This window comes from Dermochelys coriacea, chromosome 11, assembly GCF_009764565.3.
Source record: "Dermochelys coriacea isolate rDerCor1 chromosome 11, rDerCor1.pri.v4, whole genome shotgun sequence".
In the NCBI taxonomy this organism is placed as follows: Eukaryota; Metazoa; Chordata; order Testudines; family Dermochelyidae; genus Dermochelys; species Dermochelys coriacea.
In genome coordinates this window covers 41744886-41765025 of record NC_050078.2, presented here as the reverse complement: position 1 = coordinate 41765025, position 20140 = coordinate 41744886, and the positions used below count along the sequence as shown (strand labels likewise).

The 20140-nt window shown below is 40.5% G+C and overlaps 1 protein-coding gene across 4 annotated transcripts in view; it reads right to left on the bottom strand.

Moving 5' to 3' along the window:
- Nucleotides 1-19327, bottom strand: part of RAPGEF4 (Rap guanine nucleotide exchange factor 4) — a 219104-nt gene extending 199777 nt beyond the window's left edge. For 2 of the 4 annotated variants that reach the window (XM_038422197.2, XM_038422207.2), the window contains exon 1: nt 15025-15428. In XM_038422197.2, the coding sequence (XP_038278125.1) occupies nt 15025-15089 (65 nt within the window). In that variant the 5' untranslated portion in view covers nt 15090-15428. Of the gene's footprint in view, nt 1-15024; nt 15430-18611; nt 18684-19241 lie in introns of those variants that run through there. The other 2 variants (XM_038422202.2, XM_038422196.2) reach the window with 2 other exon arrangements.
- Nucleotides 19328-20140: the final 813 nt, after the last annotated feature.

Here is a 20140-nt window from a genome sequence, read left to right as displayed (position 1 = left end):
TAACTACATCCTCCTCTGTAATCGCACCCAAATTTCTGTACAGTGCCCATTCTACAGTGTGGCTTCTGTAGCACAGAGGCAAGGCGAAGCGTGGTGAGCTCCACCACAGCTTTAGTATATCTCAGCAAATTTCAGTCCAATAATGGCAACAGTAGTTTTACTTAAGCTAATTTTATTAAGCATTTATAAACTATAACAATAGCACTAGTTTTTGAAGGAAGAATGGTTTGACTTAAGAGCAAACTGTAATGGAGCTAGTTAAGGGCCATACCTTCAATTACTTATTCCTTAAAACACCAGTGAAACTCAGGTTTGATTACAATGACTGCTTAAGTCTTTTAACAAAATAATCATCATGAAATTAATTAACAATCTATCTATTCTCTAAGTACAAGCTGCCTAGCAAGGAACAATGTCAATACACTATAAAATTAACTTCCTTTCTTAAGCTATCTTATTAAGGGCTTGAAGATTTTATTTGATTTTAATAAATAAAGCAGGTTTTAATGTTAGATCTAACTAAGCACTATTGTAAAACTGTCTTTAGAAAGTTAATAATTGGTCCAGTAATTAGGAAAGAAAAACTAATGGCAGATGCAAGTCCAATCACATTTAGCTCTATGCTTTAAGTGCAGGGCTCATTCATATCAATCTAAAAGGGAAACTGATAATTTAGTGTTGTGACACTGATGTTCTTCCATTGCTGAAGACAAAATATTCCCCCTGCTGTTGAAGTCATAGTGTTGTGAACTGATGACAGTAGTACTGTTGTAAGAAGATAAAAAAGCATTTCAGTGAAAGTTAAGAAGTAAATTGACACAGGATGCCTTTCTAAAAAGATATACATTATAGCTCAAACAAAGGTTATGGACTTGATACAAGAATTACTAAGTGGGGATCTGTGGCTTGTCTTATGCAGGAGGTCAGACTAGATCAGTGGCTCTCAACCTCTCCAGACTACTGTACCCCTTTCAGGAGTCTGATTTGTCTTGTGTACCCCCTACTTAAAAACTACTTGCTTACAAAATCAGACATAAAAATGTCACAGCACACTATTACTGAAAAATTGCTTACTTTTGCATTTTACCACAATTATAAAATAAATCAATTGGAATATAAATATTGTACTTACATTTCAGTATATAGTATGTAGAGCAGTATAAACAAGTCATTGTGTAAAAAATTTAGTTTGTACTGACTTTGCTAATGCTTTTTATAAAACTGTTGTAAAACTAGGTAAATATCTAGATGAGTTGATGTACCCCCTGTAAGACCTCTGCATACCTCAAGGGGTAAGAGAACCCCTGGTTGAGAACCACTGTACTAGATGATCCTAATGGTCCCTCGGCCTTAAAATCCATGAATCTAGGCAGTCAAGTGCCACATCTTCTCCAATCTCTCCTCCCCTCCATCAATTCCAGTTCCATCCTTTCCCTGAGGTAACTATGGTGTTTGATTACATGAGGGTAAAATTAAAATGCTCTTAAGGCAACAATATAAAAATAATCTTGCTCTAATGAGATATGTACTCCATCTTCCTGAATTTTTATACCATGCTCATCACCATGGTATCTGGGTGTCATTATGGTGTCCCAGCTGCTTGGTTATGTTTCCCCCATTTTGTATCTATGCACTGTTTATTTCCTGTACCAGGATGTCGGTCAATACTCCGCACAGGCCCTGCATTCTAATCTGTTCATGTCACTTTGCATTTATCTATATCTTTTAGTGTGTTTGCTGCCTTTCCTAGATATGCTCTAGGAATTATATTGGGAAAGTTCTATGGCCTGTGTTATGCTAAACTAGAAGATCACAGTGGGTCCCTCCTGGCCTTGAAATCTATAAACACTGATGCTGTCTCCAAATTTGATTGTCTGAATTTATACCAAAGAAACACAGCACAGAAAAGACACAGCACCCATACAACATACACAGTACATTTCTTTGTGTTAAACTAACCTTAAAAAGAGTCCTGAACTGGGCTAAAACTATCAGATAGCATCACCAATTGAAGACAGACTCTTCAACCAATGTGAGAGAAAGAAGGCCTATGGACCATCTGGCAATGCACTGCTGATCATCGGTGGTCCACAAACCATTGCTTTAAAGAGTTTAATGGAGTGAAGTGAGAACTAGGAAAAACAATGTAAATGCTATAATGAGAATATGATATGCCCTCTTCTCCTTCCTCGAAAAGACAAATGAAGGGGAGTATTACAATATACATAGCGCAATAACTACAGTTCTGAAGCGCAGCATGCTCTGTGTACTATCCCATTCCACCATTGCAAGACATGCAATAGAAACACTTCACCTGACGGACTATAGCAATGCTTTACTTCTCTTAGGGTATCCTATCTTTAACTATGGTCACAAAGCAAAGCAGTTTAAAAAAAAAAAAAAAGTGGTGGCGGTAGCACAATTTAGAAATTGCCACCTGAAAAATGCTTGGCTAAGTCCTCAAAGGAGAATTTGTAATCATTAGCAGCCAATGTTTATTGACACAATCTATTTCTAGGATGATAAAACATCATAGCCAGAAAAAGCAGGAGACTGGTTTTTCATACAGTATTTTTCAATTAAGTCTAGTTGTGTGGCGTCAATGTGCAGACTGGGCATAGCAGAAATTATATTTTGCACATAGTATTTCTCAGCCAATTTCTGGCATGCCTCATGGAAGAGAATGAAAAACAGCCCAAAAGAGAGCATGTCTATATGTGTAGAAGTAATTATGATTCAAATCAGTAAGAAGGTTATCTTCTGACATTAAAAATTTAATTAAATTTGAATACTGATTCTTTCCAATATTTGTTGTTCTAACTTCCAAAGTATTAGTCCTGATTCTACACTAGGTTACACATTGCCATGTACCATAGGATTCTGACACAAAATTTCACTTAAAAATAAAGTTTAATCCATTTGCAAATTCACATAGTGTTTTCACTCCCAGAAATTGGACTGAAGCTATCCAAGGCATTTCTGCAATTTGTATCCAACAATGAAATTTAAAACCCTAATCAGTTTAGTAGTTTGCCTATTACTATTGTCCAATTCTTCATACTGCCCAATTGATTGTTCGAAACAAAAGCAAACAATAAACCTTGAGCCTTAATGTTCTATTTTGAAGATAATAGTATAGTGGCTTCTAGGATTATTTCCAACTTTGTGAGTATCCAGGATGCAATGGAAGTGCTGAGCTGTTGCCCCACTTAGGGAAAAAAGGGAAAATAAAATTTAAGTTATATAAATGAAGAAACGTTGAACTTTGTCTTCATTGCTAGCTTAACAATACAGCTTTTCATCTCTCAACTGAAACATCTCTGGGGGGGAACCAGCTTTCCAATTTCCCCCAGGTCCCGCAAAGTATGCAGGGAACTTCCCAATAAGGAACTTTACAGCTGAGCAACAGCACATCATGGATAGGATAAAGACTTCTCTGAAAAGCCCAGAAGCCAAAATGGAGCAGAGAAGGTTGGCACTGTTCAGCATTAATATAAAAGTATAAAAAAAAAGTTAAATATCAGGCTGGTAGTCTACAGATCATGCAACAACACACCACTATGGGATGCGTCCCACTTCAAGATTTGGGTTGGTTCTTTGCTCCTGGGCCTGAGAGGCTGCAGGGGCAGGGCGATGGAAAGTATCTTGTGCCATTCTGTAACAACTCCTCTGGGTCAGTTCAGGAGCAGCTTTCTGGAAAATGAGGGAAATTGCATGTAGGTCTCCTTGATGTTCCTCCTTCATGATATTAGATCCTGACTACCCCAATGCATGCAATTTTTCAATATAGACAATATTGTAAAAAAACAAAACAAAAATAGCAACACAAAATGATGAAAATCAGAGTAGGAAATCATGCAATACATTGTCAGAATTTTGTATTTTCCTATCAGTCCACTATACACTCTCTTGCCTTGCTTATCCACTGAAGACTGTAATCGTTATTTATTTATCTTACATAATTAATTGGCCTCTTCAGAACAATGGCACAGAGTTTATCTGACAGTAACATTTTCATATCCGCCATCCTCTTATTCTCTTCTCTCCCCCAGTTTCTTGCTTGGTTAGACTGCATAACCACTTCACAGCATGCACACACAAGTGACAGCATCATTACTAATGACATAACCCTGTTCAATTATGTCAATCTCTGTCCTCTAAAGAACATTTTAGCCTTGATTTATTTGATTATCAGCATCTCAGGTAATATACCTGACGTTTCTCCTTGCAAGGAAGTTTATATAACAGACATTAGAAAAAGCCCTCTAGAAGCATAACTTAAGGAGAATATTTTATATCTTCAAAAACAGCTACTCAAGTTAAAGGTTAAAAACACACACACACACACGGGAGAATTGATGCTCCTACTCAGCTGTACGTAATCTGGGAGAGCATTTCCTTTAGTGTACAGCATGTATCACTTTTCAGAAAACAGATTTTAATATTTTGGCTGTGTTATTAATTATTTGTATGTTGCTCTGTGCTGTACAAGACACAGAAATCATCAGAATCCTTGTCCTTAAGAGTCTACAATCTGTTAGACACAGAAAAATGACACAACAGGGTCCTTCCATGGGCTAAAACTGCAACAGTTATTTCTAACACTATAAACACAAACTGAATGAGCCGACGAGTACAACTAACCACTACAGCTGAAAACTCTGCTCATTTTATTGGTATGTTAAAGTATATTTTGCTTTAAAGTAAGCTGCAAAAAGCAGTAGGGGCAGTCTTTTCCACCAGATGCTGCTCTCTACGTACCCACTTCCACCACCTTCTGGCAGGGAGAAGGAAAGGAGGAGACAGCAGCAGAATCTCAGCAGTAGGAGAATGCTCTCCATCCCCTACGTCATGTGGGAGTCAGAGAACAATGAAGCACGTTTCTCTTCCAGACAATTTTGGGGCTCACTGACTGGCTGCTAATGTTTCCCTTTGGCTCTCTGATATATAAATGCTCTGAGAGAGGTAGGTATATGAGGACAGAATGAAAGAAGGGACTTGAAATATGATGTCATGTCAGGAGATGGTGTTAACTTTAACGGAATGGAGGACACTCAGACCCTCCCAGGAGGTGCACAGCACCTAGTGAGGCAGTACTGCCAATCCCAAGCACTAAAAAAAGTCATGAGTTTGGCCTCCCAAAATCATCAGATGTTTTTAAAATAACAAAGCAGGAGGGGGAGGGGGGGTAATTTGCATTCAGTTTCCAAGTCTTTAGGGTTCATGTTTTCAAGCTTCCCCCGCCCCATCACCAAGAAATAAAAAAACAAAAACAAAACCCCACACCCTAAGATCATCATCTATCACATGACTCCAGGCTTTATGAAAAATAACAAATATCACAAGACTTGCAATAAACTCATGGGAATTGGAAACACCAGTAAGCTCAGTTGTTTAGATCTAAGTGTCTCAGAGCAGAGATTGTCTTTCTGAAAAAAAAAAAAAACCACTCTTTTCCATGTATGCTGTTTGTTTACCTATGTTTTCCATTTGACTTAACGGGATAAATAAAGCAAGACTGGTCTCTTTATAGCCACTTTCACTTAATGATTTATCAGCACTAGCCCGGGACTCAAGTGTTGGGATTTACACTACTGCATGGGAATAGGACAATAAAAACCAGTATTTTGTATCAAACACCTTTAATACTGCAAAACTGAAACACTACATTTTTAGCTCAAACTACTTGGCAGTATCCCTTGAAAAACCATTTGGCATGGAAACAAATGCCGTATACACTCAGGCAATTCTGCTGAATAACAAACAGCGTTTTCTTCCAACGCAAAGGTCATCTTTCAAGCTGTAACAATTGCGAGAGAAAAATATATTTGTTGAGTACTGACATTCATAGAGATTTATCTCCAGGTAGAAATTCATTATTTGAATAGTGCAGCAGTTGCAGGAAAAGAGTTTCAACTACAGGAAAATATAGATCTGTTTTATTTTTTCATAATTAAGATTACCTTTAGGAAAATGACAAATACACTCCATATTAAAGAAAGAAATTAAAATTATAAGGAAACTTATCTCTTTCATTTGTGAAAACATCCATTCCACATAATGCACACTTTAGAACTAAAATACAGATCAAATGTCATTGAATTAAACACGAGCTCTCATAAATATGAACTAGAGCTCAAAGACAGTTACCATTCCTTCTGATCAGAGTGGAGCTAGACAATATTACATTAACTGGCACATTTGCTTTATAATAGACATTTTGAGGGCTTTAATGTGAAGACTAGTGGAGATAAACATTGTTTGAAATGTACAACAGAACAATATGATTTAGTGACAAAAATATTCCGATACAAACTCTAGCCATGAGAATTCATGAACAGAGCTTTATCCTCATTGCCCCTGCACCCATAGATACTAAGGTCAGAAGGGACCATTATGATCATCTAGTCTGACCTCCTGCACAACGCAGGCCAGAGAATCTCACCCACCCACTCCTGTGAAAAATCTCACCTATGTCTGAGCTACTGAAGTCCTCAAATCGTGATTTAAAGACTTCAAGGAGCAAAGAATCCTCCAGCAAGTGACCTGCGCCCCATGCTACAGAGGAAGGCAAAAAACCTCCAGGGCCTCTTCCAATCTGCCCTGGAGGAAAATTCCCATACATAGTCTAGCTTAATGCTGAAGTTAATAAATATTTTAACTTTACAGAAACTATAAGATAACTGCTGGAAGATTATATTGTCATATATAAATTTTGACAGCTGTTTAATTCAAAGATCATCCACTAAAGCCATTAAAGTTAATGTGCATTAACTCTACTGAAAAATTAGTAAGAATATTAAGAATACTAAGAGTTACTATAATGCAAAATACAGTTAGAATGATAACAGAATAAAGGGAGTAACACAACATGAGCTGTAATGTACAATTAGTATCAAGATGCATACACAAAAAGGAGAAAATTAAATCTTGCATTTTGTATCAGTCCTAAATAACATTTTCATAAGCACACTGGGGAAATGTCTAGATAAAATTACTATAAGATGGGTACATAACAGGTTGAAAGAAAATACTTAGAGTAGTTATGAATAGTTTGCTGTCAAACTGGGATGCTGTATCTAATGGAGTCCCACAAGGGTTTTGCATGGTCCACTACCCTACAATATTTTCATTAAATGACTTGGAAAACGGAGTAGAAAGTACAGTTATAACATTTGCAGATGATACCAAGCTGGGATAGGGATGCAAGCCTAATGGATAACAGGATTAGAATTCAAAATGACCGTAGTAAATTGGAGAATTGTTCTGAAATCAACAAGATGAAATGAAGATAAGGAAAAATCAAATGCACAAATACAAAATAGGGAACAACAAGCTAGGCAGTAGTACGGCTGAAAAGGACCTAGAGCTTATAGTGGACCACAAACTGAATACCAGTTAACAATGTAATTCAGTTGCAAAATAGGATAATATTCTGAGGTGTATTAACAAGAATGTCAATACATAAGACACAAGAGGTAATTGTCCTGCTCTAGTTGGCACTGGTGAGGCCTCAGCAGAGTACGATGTCCAATTCCGGGCACCACACTTTTGAAAAGATGTGGACAAACTAGAGAGAATCCAGAGCAACAAAAATGATAAAAAGTTTAAAAAAAAACCTTACCTATGAGGAAAGGTTGAAAAAACTGAGTATGTTTAGTCCTGAAAAAAGAAGCTGTGAGGGGACCCAATAAAAGTCTTCAAAGTTAATGCATTACACTGCGGCTGGTGTGAGGAAGTTGAGAATCAGAGCCAGTATTTTTAAATGAATAGTCTGACATTTATCAAGTAATTTAAATGTAATAAAGTACAAATTTCAAGTTTGACTAAACCTGAGAGCCTGAATTTTATTTCAATGTGTGAAGAATAAACGTGGGTGGGGAATGGTGATTTCTAGGAAATACACATTTTGGGCTGTAGATTTTCAATTTATATCAGCTATTATGTATGTTTCTTACTGGCAGCTGGGCTGGTACTTTATTTTGTCCGTGTTGCTCATTTAGAATAATTTAGCAATAGGTGTTTGGCAGTTGAACAGCTTAGGTTAAAACTGCTTTTTGAAGTAATTGTTTGAGAAGTGTACTTTCTATAGCTCGTGGAGATGGCAAAAGCCTGATTGCTGAGGGACATGGGTTTTCTTCCTGTCTCTGCCACTGACTTGCTGTGTGAACTTGAAAAAACAGTTAACCTTTCTCTGGAATCCCCGTTCTTGGAAGTTTTTAAGAACATGTTGAACATACATATGTCAAGGAAGGTCTAGGAATACTTGGTATTGCTCACAGGGGGGGACGGGGACGGAGTAGATTACCTCTTGAGATCCCTTCCTGCCATGCATTCCTATGATTACAAAAATAATGTCATCTAGAATAGTGAAAAAATATTGAAAAATAGAATAGTGAAAACTCATTGATGAAAGATCATTGATGACCACTTTGTTTTTGAGGACACAATTCTCAGTTCTCCTTAACAAAGGCTCCTTAACTAGATTTGGTTGAAACTTTTTCAATTTAAATTTGTTGAAAAATGTGGTTTAATCAAAACTGAAATTTGTCACTATTTTTCATTTTCAAGGGCAGTATTTGGGATTTTTTTTTAAAAAAAGCAAAAATACGAAAAATGAAACATTTCACAGTTTTTGGATTTTATTTTTACAGTCTAAAAAATAATTAATTAATGTGAATAAAGTTTCATTTTCCAGCCAGCTCTACCCTTTATATTGCTCTGACAATGCCAACATGTTTGCCAGGGCAGCGTAAAGCAAACCTTACTATAAAAGACAATCAGGCCTTGGGTATCAAGGACAAAGGGAAAGGTGAGAGCAATAGCAAACGAGATGACAAAGCTGTTATGTGGATTTTTGCTTGGAATACAAGACTTCAATGGTCAAAACCTATCAATATGCAAGAAGCAACACAAACAACTGCAGATGCATCTAGTGCAGATAGGTTTCCAGATGTCTCCAGAAAAGAAAAACCCTGGTGTTGCAGGAGAGGACATCATGTGCTAGTGCACGCGTGCGCCATGAAAAGATCCATCAGGCACATAATGCTTGTGTACTCACTTTGCCTATGTAGGTGTGTAAAGAAGGGAAGGCAGAAAGGAAGATAAGTGCAGAATTAACTGTAACCCTGTATATGTAAAAATGGAAGCTGGTGTAACTGAAAGTCCTAACCTTGTGATTACAGAAAACAAACCTTTTTGAGTTTACTTGAAGCACCTTGCTACTCCTGCCTTTGATATGGATATTTTCAAGCAGAGCACCTTATAAAATGCAAAGAGGCTACAACATTACAGTATGCCTATATTAATATTAATTATCATAGTTGTAAAATGGCCTTAGTCAGGGGACAGACGGAAAAGCTGTTTTTATTTATCATTGTCAGAAGACGGACTATTAAATGGGAAACTAAAAAACATTGGGCGAAACATTGCGATGTTGCTTCCAAGGAATTATTATAAACATAAAACTGGACTAGAGACTAAAATACATAGAAAGCAAGAGTGCTTCCTTATAGTCCTATAAAATATATTTTTTAAAAGAAATAAAACACGGTTGTCATAACCTGCCTGATCTATCCATACTATTGCTTAAGTACAAGTGAATCAAGTACTTACTTCCTTGAGGCAATGATACATTGCCCAGGATGGCAATCAGTGAGATCATTCTTCTTTCTACTACCTTCTTTCTATCATCATGTATTCCCCTTTCAAAATCCCAGTTCTCCACTTTAGTTTGTCTGCACAATCACTATCAGTTCTACTCCTGTTTGCATTTATCACTAAGGGTATAAAGAGCTGGCTAGGTCCCAAACATACGTACAGTAAGCCAGACGGGAAATCCTGAATCAAATTTTTGGCCTGATCCTACAGTGCAGTCTTAGACTAACTCTTAGTGAAATAAATGAAAATGTTGCTAGATTAAGGACTGCAAGATCAGTGTTCCACATGTGGTATTTTATTCTTGTTAGATCTAAATAATGGAAACCTAAAGTCTATCAGGTTAACAGAAGATACAAAAAGTACCTATGTACAATATGCCCTCAAAACACCCATTCATATCTAAATAATTCATAAACAGCTTAGCCAAGATCATTACATTCTTGACACACCAGGATAGCAAAGTTACATGATTTGCTCTGTGATCTGCTCCTGCAGTCAAACATACCAGTCAGCTAAGGCACTGCAGGTTATATCGAACACATAGGAAAGCACAGAATTATAAATGACAGAGCTGAAATCTTTGGGTTATCTAATTGTTGTGAGCATTGTACATCATTAAAAAGAGTTAATGTCTGAATCAAATTAAAGCCCACAGAGGAATAAAAGCTGTATTCTGGTTTTGTGAAATGATGGAATTCTATAAAAGACACTCAGCCTGCCCTGAACACATACTGTATATTCATTTAAAATTAAAAGTTTGAAAAAAAATGTCAGTCTCGAACTCTCACCGACACACAGAGTAAAAGAAAATCACAAGAACTGCTCATTGGCTGAATACATTAAACACATTTGAACAGATTTAGCAACCTTTTACTGAGATGTATGGAGATAAGACATATGGAAAAATGCTAAGAGAGTGAGCCTGCTTTTGTTCCCATAGAAGTCAATGGCAAGACTCCCACTGACTTCAGTGAAAACAGGATCAGGCTCCTTAAAAGATAAATTATTTCAGTACGCAACAAGAACGTGACTCCAGCGAGAGACTGCTGAATTGGAATTAATTTGCAAACTGGATACAATTAACTTAGGCTTGAATAGAGACTGGGAGTGGATGGGTCATTACACAAAGTAAAACTATTTCCCCATGTTATTTCTCCTCCCCACCCACCCCCCACTGTTCCTCAGACGTTCTTGTTAACTGCTGGAAATGCCCACCTTGATCATCACCATAAAAGGTTTTCCTCCTTCCCCCCCTTCCCTTCCTGCTGGTAATAGCTCATCTTAAGTGATCACTCTCCTTACAGGGTGCATGATAAAACCCATTGTCTCATGTTCTCTGTGTGTATATAAATCTCCCCACTGTATTTTCCACCGAATGCATCTGATGAAGTGAGCTGTAGCTCACGAAAGCTTATGCTCAAATAAATTTGTCAGTCACTAAGGTGCCACAAGTACTCCTTTTCTTTTTATGTTTTCCCTGTGCTTTGTTCTTATGACATTAACATATAATGTCTTATGTGTCTTATTCCTAAGTGCTGATGTTTGGCCTTGGTGTTCAGTAATGACATCAACAAGGCTATGCAGTAAAACATCAGTAATCCTAGCCCACATGCCCCTATGAAGTAATATACTTGTCACTATAGAGGTTCCTCACTTGTTAAAAATATGCTCTCATTTTAGCTTTTTATTAGTTCTCGTTTGCCAAATACCTCAGGGAGGAACATGAAGATCTTAGACGCATCATTACTTTGTTTGAGATGTTTTGTTACCTCTATTTAAAGTTCCATTCTTCTTTTTTTAAAAACTGGGTTTGATAACCTGATTACATTCAGTTTTAAATTACCCTGGGTCCTTCTGTCACTCTACAGGGTAAATCCATTACAGAATTCTGGCTATATTAATAAATGATGTCTTCTTAACATATGCTACATAGTCTGTATTTTATGTTTTTTAATTAAAAGTCTAACAAACATTTAATAAAAAACAAGTATTTTTCTAAAGTAAATGGATACACTGAAGGGCTGGGGATCCCCACAATTACAAAATCCACCTTTAAAATTAGGAAATGTCTTAAGATAAGAGAAACAGCATTATAAAACAAGCTTAAAATACACAAAAATTGCATAATAATTCAATGAATTAATCACAGAACTACAGAACAAAGAAGTACAATATGAAAAATACATGTTGAAAAATATATGAAGTAATTATAGAATACTTGTAATCTCACAGCATGTTCCTCTCTAGTTCTCAATGCACTTTACTAAAATAGTTAAATAGTGTTATTCTCAGGTTACAGATGGGATGAGGAAAAGAAATATGAATGGTTTTTCAAGGTCACTCAGTAGCAGAGCCAGGAAGAAAATTCATGTTTTTCACCTCCAGGTTCGTGACATATCCACTACATAACACTGCCTCTGTAGAAAGTACACTTCTCAAAGAATTACTTCAAAAAGCAGTTTTAACCTAAGCTGTTCAACTGCCAAACACCTATTGCTAAATTATTCTAAATGAGCAACACGGACAAAATAAAGTACCAGCCCAGCTGCCAATAAGAAACATACATAATAGCTGATATAAATTGAAAATCTACAGCCCAAAATGTGTATTTCCTAGAAATTACCATTCCCCACCCACATTTATTCTTCATACATTGAAATAAAAATAAAATTAGTCAAACTTGAAATTCGTACTTCATAAACTATTACATTTAAATTACTTGATAAATGTCAGACTATTCGCTTAAAAATTCTGGCCCCGATTCTCAACTTCCTCACACCCGTGGCAGCGTAGTGCATTAACTTCAATGTCAACCTAATGTCAACATACCACAGAATCACAGAAAAGTAAGGCTGAAAGGGATCTTGAGAATTTTTCAAGTCCAGCGCCCTGCAGTGAGACAGGACCAAGTAACCGTAGAACTTCCCTGACAGGTGTTTGTCTAAACTATTCTTAAAGGCCTCCCTTAATAACCTATTTCAGAACCTACCTATCCCGATAGAAAGTTTTTCCTAATATCTAACCTAAATTTCCCTTGCTTAAGATTAAGCTCCGTTATTACTTGTCCTATAGTCAGTGGACAGAGAAAACAATTGATGAATTCCCTTTATAACAGCCCTTAACATATTTGAAAACCCCCTTTCCCCCCCTCAGGCTTCCTTTCTCAGGACTCTACATACCCAGTTTTGTTTTGTTTCTTTAACTTTTCCTCACATGTCAGGGGTTGGTTGGTTGTTTTTTAAACCTTTATCATTTTTATTCTCCTCTCGATTCTCTCAAATTTGTCCACATCTTTCCTAAAGTATGGTGCCCAGAACTGGTCACAGTACTCCAGCTGAGGCCTCACCAGTGCTGAGTAGAGGACAATTATCTCCCATGTCTTAAAACAACAGAAGCATCTTAATACACCCCAGAATGATATTTGCTTTTTTCGCAACTGCAATAAATTGCTGACTCATTCAAATTGTGATCCACTATAACTCAGACGTTTCCAGCAGTACTACCGCCTAGCCAGTTATTCTTTAGTTGTACATTTGATTTATCCTTCCTAAGTGAAGTATTCTGCACTTATCTTTATTGAATTGTATCTTGTCAATTTCAGACCAATTCTCTAATTTGTCAAGGTTGTTTTGAATTTTAATTCTGGCTTCCAAAGTGCTAGCAACCTCTCCCACATTAGTGTCTTCACAAATGTTATAAGTGTACGCTCTACTTCATTATCCAAGTCATTAATGAAAATATTGACTAGTATTACACCCGAGACTGACCTCTGAAGCATCCCACTAGATATGTCCTCCCAGTTTGACCCAAAAAAAAAAAACAACACCACACATTGATAACTATGCTTTGAATATGAGCTTTCAACCAGTTGTGTACCAATATTCCCCTCTAATTTTTTACATCCATGTGTGGAATTAATTTTGTTATGTGCACCAATATGGAGGGGATGTGTCGTGGGGGCCAACCAAAATATAGCCCAGAATGACTCCTACTCCCAAATGCATTCAATAATCGACTAGATCATTAAGTACCGTACATTCTCTTGGATATCTTTAAAGCTTGCAGTGTAATCTGACCAATTAAATCTGAAGATAATATAGTAAGGCATGTATAATGTCCCACACCTACCATATAACCAGACATCACACTTCTGCTGACAGCATAGTACTTATGCTTTTCCCCCCACCTACATCCAGTGTGAAATACAAAAATGGGGTTTTTTTTAATAAATATTTCTTTACTATTTTCATTTTATAAAGTTGTAACATATCACCTTTTAATCCATGTTAAATTATAAGTACTAACTGTTTAGTGTTTACTACTAGGCCTACAGTCTGATCCAACAGAAAATTATCCTGTCAGTGTTTTGGGAACAATTACAGTCCATTGGTATGCTCTTTAAAGAGACTGCAGAGAAAACTTCTATTTATACAAGCCAAAGGTCCTTCATCTGTGTTTAGGGTGGTGAGGATCTTTTTCTTTTTTTCAGCGTGGTGAATGGAGTAGCAGATGGAGGTCTCCTTTTCTCCCTCCCTCTCCCCCCCCTATGGATGATGGAAGGGAGATCTATGGGGAGATAAGGATGATCTTGATAGGATTCCTTCATGCAAACCTACATCCCCATGTGGAACAGGGCCTGTGAACACAACACCAAAAGGGTGGGTTTCACCTACCCTAGGCATTCAGACGGCAAGTAGATGGGGTTGACTTTTAGACCATTACAGTCTATTAACAGAAAGCTTCACAAGAAGGTTTATGCTGTAATCCTAATATGCAGTCATTCAAAGCATCCACTGGAGCTATTAACCGAGGGTGCACCAACCCTGATGTTATTTAGGATCAGAGAAGTTAGAGCTAGAAAAGACCTAGATCACAGTCCCACTCCCCATCAACGCAGGGTTTAACCTCTCCCATAATGCCCACACTAGTTTTTTTTTTTTTTTTTTTTTTTTTTAAATCATCAGCGCTGGAGGTAGGCTTGTGTGCAGCTTACTGATTCCTCTGTCTCCTGCACCTCTCGGCAACCCACGCAACGCCAGCAGCAGCCCTGAACCAACAACCGTCTGGAACCCGGGCCGCGGGGAGGGGGGACTTGGATACATTTCACCTGCACCACGTGCAATATTTCCTAGGCACCAGAAGCCCACGGCAACGAGACCCGCTGGGCTCTTACAATGGCACTAAACCCCTTCTCCTGCCGGTGCATATACCAACCCTTCCTCTGGGCATTTTCCCAGCCCCTGAACGGCCACACTGCCCCCCCCCAGGCATGTCGCCTACGACCTGCACGCCGCTTGTGTAAGCCGGGCTCAGCGGGGGAGCTGGGGCCCCCTCGCACGCCCGCTGCCGGGGAGATGCTGGTACCTTTTGTCCAGGCAAGCGATCCACTCGCTGGAGGAGGACGAATGGGAAGCGTGAGCAGCGACCATGTTTGCCCGGCTCTCTGCGTACCCAGGCGGCGGCGGCGGCGGCTGCTCTGCCGCCTCCTCCTCCTCCTCCTCCTCCCCCCGCGCCTGCGGCTGCTGCTGCCCGTCCCCGCGCTGAGCAATGGGCTCTCCCAGCCCCAGGCTCCGGCTGCCCGCGGCAGAGCCACCTGGCCCAGCGCTCCGGCCGCCCGCGGCTCAGGTGCTGGCTCTGAGCAGGGCGGGCCCTGGGCTCACGGCAGAGCGGAGCTGGCTGGGAGCCCGCAGCCGGGAAAGACGCAGCTGGGGAGGAGGGAGGCCACCTTGCGCGAGGAAAAACCTCAGGGGAAGGGACCGAGCCACCCTATAGCGCCGGCCTCAGCGTCTTCCGGCCAGACGCTGCCGGGCTGTGGGGGGCCTGAGCCCTGCACGCTCCAGTCCCAGCAGCAGAGGTGCTGCACCGAGGGGCTTGCAGCGGTTTCCATCACGTGGCATCTCCATCACTGGAGAGTTTTAAGAGCAGGTTAGACAGACACCTGTCAGGGACCGTCCAGATAATACTTAGTCCTGCCATGAGCGCAGGGGACGGGAGTAGCTGCCCTCTCAAGCTCCCTGCCAGCCCTCTGTGGCTGTGATCTACGGCGTTTACAGTTTGGGTCAATGGCTCTCAGTACCCCCATTATATACATTGTTCCAGTGCCCCCACTGCCTCCTGGGGGCATCTGCTCGCTCACTCCACTGCACAGGCAACCCTTCCCCACAGTCTCTCTCATGCCACCTACCCCGGCTTTCTCAGCAGATTTCAGAGTAGTATCCGACCAAGTGAGCTGTAGCTCAGGAAAGCTTATGCTCAAATAAGTTTGTTAGTCTCTAAGGTGCCACAAGTACTCCTTTTCTTTTTTCTCAGCAGAGCCACCCACATCTGGCAAATCAGGGGAAAGCAAGCCAACTAACCTTAGCCAGTCCACCTAGAGAGCCCAATGTTGAGAGAGGTACCATAGACATCTCCAACTCATAAAAGCCAGTTATATAACAATAAGATTGGCTTTCATGGAGTTGGGGAGGTGTATACCTAAATACAAGGTAAAGCATTTGCCATTGTTTTAGTCAGGAGAAACTGGGAAACAGCAGACAGAAAAGTAATGGAGTGTTGCACTTCATTTCAGAGCCTTCTCTCTAGTGCAGGTGAGGCTGTCTGCTAAGATGTCATTGACTGTCAGAAAGAGGGTCCCGAACCTCCTGGGGCAAAGGAGGGCCTGGGACAAACGGCTCCAGGAGATGCAGAGGGACTTTGCTAGCAGATCATAGTAGCTCTTGGAAGTGCAGAAGGAGATGCTGGAACAGGACCGAGAGAAGCAGTAGCAACTGAGAGAATGTTGGAGAGGGATGAGAGAATGGTAGCCAATACATCGCCCATGACCTAAATTCCCTCTAATCTGCACAGCTGCACAGCAGCCTATCAAGGGCCTCTCCTGCAGCCTAGGCCCTGACGCAGCCAGGGGAGAGGCAACCCTCCCCCTCAGCCCAGGCGCTGCTGTAGCGAGAGAGGGCGGGGGAGGGGGAGGAGAGTCCTCTGCCCTGCTGCAGCCCCAGGGCAGCCTGCACCCCAAACACCTCTCATCCCTGACTCAGAGCCTGTATCCCCAGCTGGAGCTCACACCCCTTATGCCCCAACACTCCCATACTCCAAACCCCTCAGCCCTACTCTTACCACATATCACCTCCATATTGGTGCACATAACAAAATTCATTCTGCATATGCATGGGAAAAAATAGAGGGAGCATTGCAACCATGCCACAAAGGAGCATGACTGACAACTGCAGCAGGAAGAGCAATCAACAGTTCACATATTCATGTGCACATTCGGGAGTGATTTAGATAATGGACACGTGTGTGCCATCAATGGCACCAGTATAGTTTCTGAAGCCCATTCACTCGAAGACTGCCATTATTTCAGAGATATTAACAAACTTCAGAGCCACAACTGTCTTGCAAACCTCCATCACCACACCACAGACAGTTGAGTCAGCTGAAATACAGAACGTCCTGCCACATCTGGCACACCCGAGAGCTCTGTGCTTGACAGGTCTGTGAGAGGTGTGACACTTAGCAGCCCTAGCCTTGGTTTAATGAGAGCAATTGCAAGTTTCTCCTGCCTAGGAGTATGGCCCAGGAGGAAAATGTATAGCCAACTACCTCATTAGTATGCAGACCAGAGGTCACTATTTTTCTACGATGTAAACCTACTGGTAAAAGCAGGGACCCAAAAGGGGTGTCTGAGACTTACTACCATTTACTGCTGAGGATTATGCCTAATGCTCAACCTTACTTGCACCCACACATACTTTCTACTAGAGTTTTTGCAAAGTCACATTCAGGAAAATGGGAAGGATTAGACTTTATTAAAGTGGCTGCTGATGTCTATATCTTTTGTTAGAAACAGATTAAGCCTTATCATTTATGAAATTTCCTAAGATTGTCACCAACTTTGTTTCTCTCCCTGGAATGGGAGGGGAATATGATTTACTATAATTAGATTCATGAGACTTGACTCCATAGCCAAAGAGTTGGGACAGCAGCTGCTTCTAAAGGAGTCTGCTGCTGGGAAATGGACATTTGTCAACCCGAGTATCTGAAGGATGAAATGCCTTTTTAACCAGCTGCAGTTTACAAAGGACAACAGTGCCACTTAAGAGTCTTCGACAGTGAAGACCAGAAATCAGGCCAGCCTGCGAATTTTCCAGTAACAGCAAGACCTCAGAGACCCTAAAATGCAGACACGCCCAACCGCCCCTCCCCCCAGTTGTTATTTGCGTTACTTGGATGTAATGCTGAACAGGTCAGATTTCAGACTTCCACCGTTCTTCACTATATCTTCGTTTTTAAAGAGCATTATCTGAGTTTTTCAAAACAGCTAGCTAGCTATTCACCCTTGACTAATTCAAACATGGTTAACAGGAGCTTGCTCAAATGTTCCAGAAAAACTCATCTTCAGCCAGAGACCAGACATGAAGAATTTGATCCAAAAAGGTGAATTTGTGAGCTGGAGCTTGTCACCGAGATGGCCGCCACTGCACCCCAGCTCCAAACATGCGCTGCCACACCCAGTCCCACTCAAGAAGGTTTATTCTTTTATGACAAAGGTTAAAAAAAAACAACCACCAAAATGCAGCCCTGGCCCACTGGCTTCAGAACCACCCCTCCCAGAGGTCTCTGATACTCCAGCTCCTGGCAGCTTCCTAGCCTCAGCCAGCTCTGCTCCCTCCTTATAGCAGTAGCCTCAGGTGTAAGGATTTTATTGCTGGAGGCTTATCTGATCAGAAGATCTCAGGGAGCCTTACAGTTAACTCCCTCTGAGTCCCCCTGTTAAGCCCATCTATCAGAGTTGGATTCCCATAAAACACACACACCAAATGTAAAGATAAACAACACTTTATTTAACTAAAGGAAGAGGAAGAAAGGAGAGGGGAATGGATTAACAATACTGGAGATTTGGGTTGACACTTGCACTCACACATACACTCAATATTACCAAAATGTTCTTCTACCTTTCCAGACATCCATGATGAAGACTGCAGGATCCAGACAACCGAAGCCAGCGATGGACTGACGGACACCGACTGTGAATGGCAGATGGAATGGACAGGTATGTATCCCTATCTTAACTGCCACCCTAACCCACTTTGTCTCATCTGTGCATGTGAGATTGATCTAACAAATTGGACTAAGTCCGTGTATGCAAGTCTTCTTTCCCCAAATAAAAGAACAAACAAACCCAAACTAATTAGTAAGTAGCTATTGCAGGCCAATAGCTAGTGCCAAGATGGTTTCACACCACGAGAGAGAGCTGGACACTCGAACTTCTGACAACTCGAAAGCTCCAGAGACCAAGAGCCCCAGGCTCCTCCCCTCACACACTTTTATAGGGAGCTGTTGCCAGGCAAACCTAGTTTCCCACCTTTGTGATTTCCCACCTTTTCTTGGCACCAAGGAACAAGAACCTAACACAAAATGGAAGTCACCGTATCCTCTTACCAAAACAAAATGGCCTTTTGATTCACAGAATTTATCTTAACTTTATACATATATTTCAATAATTTGGCAGAAGTAAACAGGATTTAAAACCAAAATTAACACAGGGTTGTTTCCCTGGAGCCTCTTTTGTTCTCGGGACTCACCACAGGAGTTAGTACCACTCTTATGTGGCCTTTACAACTCAGGGTTCAGCTTGTCTGAGTTCTTCCTCCCCAGGACTCAGCTAACCTCAGTCCTCTCTCTCAGCCACCTACTCAGAGCCTTTATAGACCCAGGTGCAGCTCAGCCCTCTTTAATTAGCTGGATTGGGCTCACCTGCTCTAGACCAGGGGCCCTGGGCTCAGTCTATCCACAGAGACCAGCTAACCTGTGACAGAGCTTGAAAAATAGGATTTATTAAAATGTATGTATAGGGTGTCCATTACCACAGTAGCAGTACAAAAGTTATTATGGAAATGTATTTGCAACGTTAATTACAGCAGTAACTACCATACCATTGTTATAATATTGTGATACAACTGGTAACAGCAAGGCTCACCATGCTTTGTATTATAGTTTTAGCTATCAGTGTCCTGCTCCACCAATGAAAATAAATACAATTACTGTCATGATAAATAATGAATTAGTGGTTCCAGGGCCTATAATCTGTCAACTTGCTTTAGTCTAATCTCTGCAATGCCATCTCACTTCATGGCAAACTCACTCAAAAATCCTCAGCTCCGGCCATCTGTTCTCAACACAGGACCCAAGAAAAAACCAAAGTGGCTGTGAACCATTGTTACACTCCCCAGCTTCCTATGTTCTGCCTCAGGCTGTTGTAACTTAAGACAGTTACATGGACTCCAAAGGTGCCACTATACGAGCTGGAGATCACCAGAGCACAGCAGGACTCCTTCACCCTGATGTGCCCCAGACCATACACAGGAGACTGAGAGATGGAGTCAGATAGGACTGGCTCCACCAAGTATAAGTCATTCAAGGATTCCCTTTACTCTAGGGGAATCCACAGCTAGTCACTTAGGCTAACTTTGTCTACTTTCTG